This window comes from Vombatus ursinus, unplaced genomic scaffold (assembly GCF_900497805.2).
Source record: "Vombatus ursinus unplaced genomic scaffold, bare-nosed wombat genome assembly UNPS02013931.1, whole genome shotgun sequence".
NCBI classification, from domain to species: Eukaryota; Metazoa; Chordata; class Mammalia; order Diprotodontia; family Vombatidae; genus Vombatus; species Vombatus ursinus.
The window spans coordinates 410,391-415,316 of NW_020953709.1; the positions used below are offsets into that span (position 1 = coordinate 410,391).

The 4,926-nt window shown below is 59.2% G+C and overlaps 2 protein-coding genes across 2 annotated transcripts in view; both read left to right on the forward strand.

Annotated features, from left to right (window-relative positions):
- The window catches only part of EML3 (EMAP like 3), an 11,125-nt gene extending 10,345 nt beyond the window's left edge, over nt 1–780 (forward strand). Inside the window, exon 22 of the mRNA XM_027858805.1 lies at nt 326–780. Within this exon, the coding sequence (XP_027714606.1) occupies nt 326–529 (204 nt within the window). The 3' untranslated portion in view covers nt 530–780. The remainder of the gene's footprint in view (nt 1–325) is intronic.
- Nucleotides 781–1,534: 754 nt separating this feature from the next.
- Nucleotides 1,535–4,926, forward strand: part of MTA2 (metastasis associated 1 family member 2) — a 9,097-nt gene continuing 5,705 nt past the window's right edge. The window contains exons 1-3 of the mRNA XM_027858809.1: nt 1,535–1,597; nt 2,907–2,974; nt 3,670–3,763. Coding sequence (XP_027714610.1) covers nt 1,570–1,597; nt 2,907–2,974; nt 3,670–3,763 — 190 coding nt within the window. The 5' untranslated portion in view covers nt 1,535–1,569. The remainder of the gene's footprint in view (nt 1,598–2,906; nt 2,975–3,669; nt 3,764–4,926) is intronic.

Sequence of the window (4,926 nt, forward strand, 5' to 3'; positions counted from 1 at the left end):
GCTGAAGAGTGGGTGGCGGAGGGGAAGAAGGGTGCAAGACCTGGAGTCAGTCCAGAGCCGCTGAAGAGTGGGTGGGGGACTCCAAGGGAGACGGCATTCCAGCTGTCCCAAAGTGGAAAGCGCATTTGGACTTGGAGTAAGGAGATTAGAATTTAACTACTGGCCGTGTGACCTTGGGCAAGTCGGTTCCTCTGAGACTCAGTTGCCTCATTTGGTAAATGGTGGTAGCTAAGCTTCTGTAGAGCTCTAAATCCGACGTACCTAGGCCAGACTCCACCTATTCATTCCCATTCTGAGATGTGTTTCCCCCTCCCCCACCTCCTAGGCTCCCAGCCGAAAGTACGGAGGCCACGGCAGCCACGTCACCAGTGTCCGGTTCACTCATGACGATTCTCACCTCATCTCACTGGGAGGAAAGGATGCGAGCATTTTCCAGTGGCGCATGCTGGGTGGTGGGGGCCCTGGCCCAGCCCCCCCCACGCCCTCCCGCACCCCTTCCCTCTCCCCTGCCTCCTCGCTGGATGCCTGACCCCACTACGACTAGATGGAGTGGGTGGGTTTAGAGGGTGCTTTCCCCCCTACCTCCCGTTGCCCCCATCCCCGTCCCAAGGACCAGGAGCCTCTTCTCCCAACTTCGTTACATTCCGTGCCTTCTCCCGGGCGAGGAGGGGCGTTGGGACTCCCCAACACTGTACAGAACCGCAGGCTGAGCCGAGCAGCCCCCGCCCTCCTCCCAGACCCTGCAGCAGTGCAGAGGCAATAAAACAGAGGCAAAGTCCCTTTGCAGCCTCCCGAGTGTCCTTCTGCCGGTGAAAGGCTGGGGGGTGGCATGGAGTGGGGTTGGAGAGAACCCTGGATTGGAAGTTAGAGGACATTCTCTGGGCTGCCTCAGTCTCCTCCTCTGTATCAGGAATGGGGTTGGAGGCGATGCTCCCTCCCTAAGGGCGATTCCCATTCCCAGGGTCCTGGATTGACCAGGCTGGAGGGGGGGGGCGCAGTGAAGAGTCCACGGGCTGGGGCTAGACCAACCAAGGAGGAGAAAAGATGGGGCCCATGCAAATAAAAAGCAAAGGGCATGCAAATTCCTGGCCCAACGCTCCCTCCCGTAGCCACGTGCCGAGGGAAGCTGAGGGGAGGGAAGGGTTAAGCCCCGGCTCCGCCCCTCCCTCCCGGCCCCGCCCCTCCCGGACCAGGAGGCGGAAATGCCCGAGCGCCGGAGGCCGCGGGCCGGAAAGAGCCGAAGCGCCTCCGGAAGTGGCCGAAGCGCGGGCGCCCGTCCTTCGGGCGCAGCCGGAAGGGTTCCGGAAGGGCTCGGTGTTGAGGAAGGGCTCCGTCGGGACGAACCGAACCCCGGGACCCGGGACGCGGGGCGGGGGACCGGAAGCAGCCGAGCGGGTCCGGCGCCGGCCTCGGCGCGTCCTGGGCGGGAGACAGCGGCGGCGGCGGCGGCGCGGGATGAGCCGGGGCTGAGGCGGCGGCGGGGCCGGGGCCGGGGCGCCGAGCAGGGCCGAGCAGCGCCGGGGCCTCCCTGCGGCCGAGCCGGGCGCCCGCGGGCCCCGTCGGGCGGCCATGGCAGCCAACATGTACCGGGTGGGGGGTGAGTACCGCGCGCCCGCGGCCCCGCCGGAATCGGAACGAGCTCACCGGGACCGGGCCGGGGAGGGGGGCGGCAGAATTGGGGGGGGCGCGGACGGGGGGGTGGGGAGGTGCGGCACGGGAGGGCGCATGCGCGCTCGGAGACCCTTGCCGGGGGTCCCGGTAGGGGAGGGCGCATGCGCGGCAACCCCCTTCCCACATCCCGGGGGGGGGGTCTCAGGGGTCCCGGGCGGGGGGCCCAACGAGACTTGAATGGATGAACTTGACCGCTCAGGTCGCAGCGGGGGGGGGCCCGGAGTAATGCCCGGGCGCTCAGGGCTCCCGGCTGTGCGGGGCGAAGCAGTAACTCTCGCCGCCCGCACGCTCAGCCAGATCGCGACAGGGCCCTTCCCCACCTCTGTCGTGATAGGGACCCCTGGCCCCCCCCCCCGCTTGTTCCGGGCTGCCCTGCGTGCTAGCGCCCCCAGGCGGAGCTCGTTTCTGGATCCCCTGTCGTGATAGTGCTGCCCTGGGGCAGAACTCGTGCCCAGATGGGCCTCCAGCGGTTGGGGCAGGACTGGGAGTTTCTCCGGGCAGACACGTCCTCTGCCCCTTCCCTGGAGCAGCCCCGTGACTTTCCCTCCTCCGCCGGGGCTCGGGGGCTCATCCTGCCTGTGTTGGACACACTGTTGGGACCTGGGTTTTCCCTGCACCGTGTGTCCACCACCCTCCCCGTCAGCGCCCTGGACAGAGCCCCAGATCCGAGCCAACAGCCCGTGCCCTCCAGAGTTAGCTTAGGTTCAGCCTCCGGAGAGCCCAGTGTGGAGGGGTAGCAGTGAGAGGCGCAGGGGGGCCGAGGACAAGTCCTGGGGGCAGGTCCTCCCAGAGGAGCTCCCAAGGATCAGGGTGGGCCGGGCCGGGCTGGGATGGGATCACTCAGTGCTGTCCCGGCTCCTGGACTGCCCTTGGCCTTGTCAGCATCCCCAGAATTAAGGTGGTCACTGACTTCTTCGGATTAATTGTCCTTTTTGTCTTTGAAAAGATACTTCAGGCCTTTGGGATGAGGAGGGCTGAGAGCAGGCAGGGATTATCGGGGTTTTGCCTTGTTCTCCAGTACTGGGAACGCGTAAATGCTGATTGGTTGAAGCTGGGGAGGGATGGCGAGAGAGCTTTTGGCTGCTGCTTTTACTTCGGGCTGGAGGCCAGTCCCCAGTTTTTCCTTCCTCAGCTCCCCTTCTCCCCCTCCTTTTCAAGGCTTTCTACCCCCACCCTTTCCCTTTCTTCCTGTTGCATCCCTTCTCACTCAGGGCTTTGGCTCTTCCCCATTGCAGATTACGTCTATTTTGAGAACTCCTCCAGCAATCCTTACCTGGTGAGGAGGATTGAGGAGCTCAATAAGGTGAGAGAGTGTGTGTGTGTGTGTTGGGGGGGTGCAGGAGGAAGGGAGGATTCGGGAATCATTGCGACAAAACCTGTCTGTGAGGATGTGTGCTGAGGTTGATAAGGCACACATGCTTTTGTGGGGCTCCTGTTCTTTGTGTGGGTGGTTATCAGCTTCACTTCCTCAACATGGCCTCCATGGGGCAGTGGGCAGAAGTTGGGGAAAGGTAGGTTTCCGCTCAATGTGAGCACAGACTTCCTAACAAGAAGCTCTAGTTTACAGAGCTATCTGAGAGTGAAAGGGGCAGCCTCAGGAAGTGACTGGGTTCTCCTTACTAGAGCTTACAAGTGAAGGCTGGTTGATCATTTTTAGGCAATATGGGTATTACTCTTCTTCTGGTTGGTTAGAATGGAGGGCCTTGGGCCCTGTCTAGTTGTGTGCTTCTCAGGGGGTCTCCTTACTGTCTCCTGCATCCTGAGGTGTCCTGGCTGAGTTTATTTTGGCCCTGGCCTAGTTCTGAGCTCCTTAGGTGGGAGGCCCCAAGACTGAGCAGCACTCTTCTTGGGCACATAATTCCTTGAGGTCTTTTTTTTTAAACCAGTGAGTGCTTATATTTCCTATTTTGAATATATTCCCTGTTACTGGCCCCTTTTCCTTAGACAGATCTACTTTTTCTAACATCCAGTTTCCACCACTTTGCCCTTTCTTCCTAGACTGCAAATGGGAATGTGGAGGCAAAGGTTGTGTGCCTTTTCAGAAGACGGGACATCTCGAGCAGCCTCAATAGCCTGGCTGACAGCAATGCCAGTGAGTCTTCTCCCCCTCCCCTCTCGTCCTCAGGCTTGGGCAGGTCTCTGCAGGTGTTTCCTCTGGTCTCATGACCCAGGCTGGGGGGGATGAATTGTGAGATAGGGGAGCAGGTCTGCATGGAGGGGTTAGGGCTTGTTTTCACACGGCAGAAGAGTAGAATGGAGGAGGAATGTGATGAGGAGAGCCAAACGTGAGTTTGAAGATGGGGAGGACAACAGGAGGTGGGAGGTATGGGAGGTTTGGTCAGGAGGGTAGAAACATTGTGTTGGGGGAAGTAAAGAGGAAGGGAAGGAAAGGACCAGAACACACAGTGGGTCCTGCCTTGGGAAGTAGGGGAGGTGGTTTGTTTGAAGGCTGAAGGATTGGGTTGTGCCTGGGATAAGGGTATGGCTGGTCTGGACAGAATGGAGGCCTGGGAAGAGGAAGAATGCCTGAATTGCCTTTCACTTTCCCCTTTTCATCTTCCTTCTCTTTGTTTTCTTCTTCCCTCCCTTTCCTTCTTTCTCTCCATCCCTCACTTCCCTGTTTTCCTCTCTTTTCCTAGTAATTATTCATCTCTATCATTCTTCCCCTTTTCCTTTTTGATTTCTTTGCTCCCTTCCATTGATGTTTTGATTTTCAACTTCTTAGACCAAGGTTCCAGCACTAAAGGGTTAATGGGGAACCAGGCTCTCCAAGTTTCATAGCCCCATGGGGTTTACTGCCCCATCTGGCAGGGGCTGACCTTGGCTTTGTCCAATCAGAAGGGGTTTGGGGGGTGTGGTCCCCTTGCCTTAGCCCTGGTTTCCTGAGCACGGGCAAGGGGAGGAGTCAACTGCAAACTCCTCCCCCACCCCTTCTCCCTGGTATTTGGAACAATGGCCTATGGGTCTGGGCTTGTTGCTATCCTCCCCCTTTCTCCTTTACTTTGCGCCCATCCCTGTTAAACCTTCACAACTGGGCTTCTTAGCCAGCTTAAGGCCTTTGGTGGGGGGGGGGATAGTGTTGATGTTGGGGTGGAAGTTCTGTCTCTAAAAGGTAAACACCAGGACCCAGACAAAGAACAAGTGACATTTATGGTTTTGCAGGTCATACTTTAGGGTGGGGAGGCCTGTGAAGTCTGACGACATGTTTGGGTAGGCACAGCCTGGTATAACTTCGCTGGGGTTCAACTTCCCAGG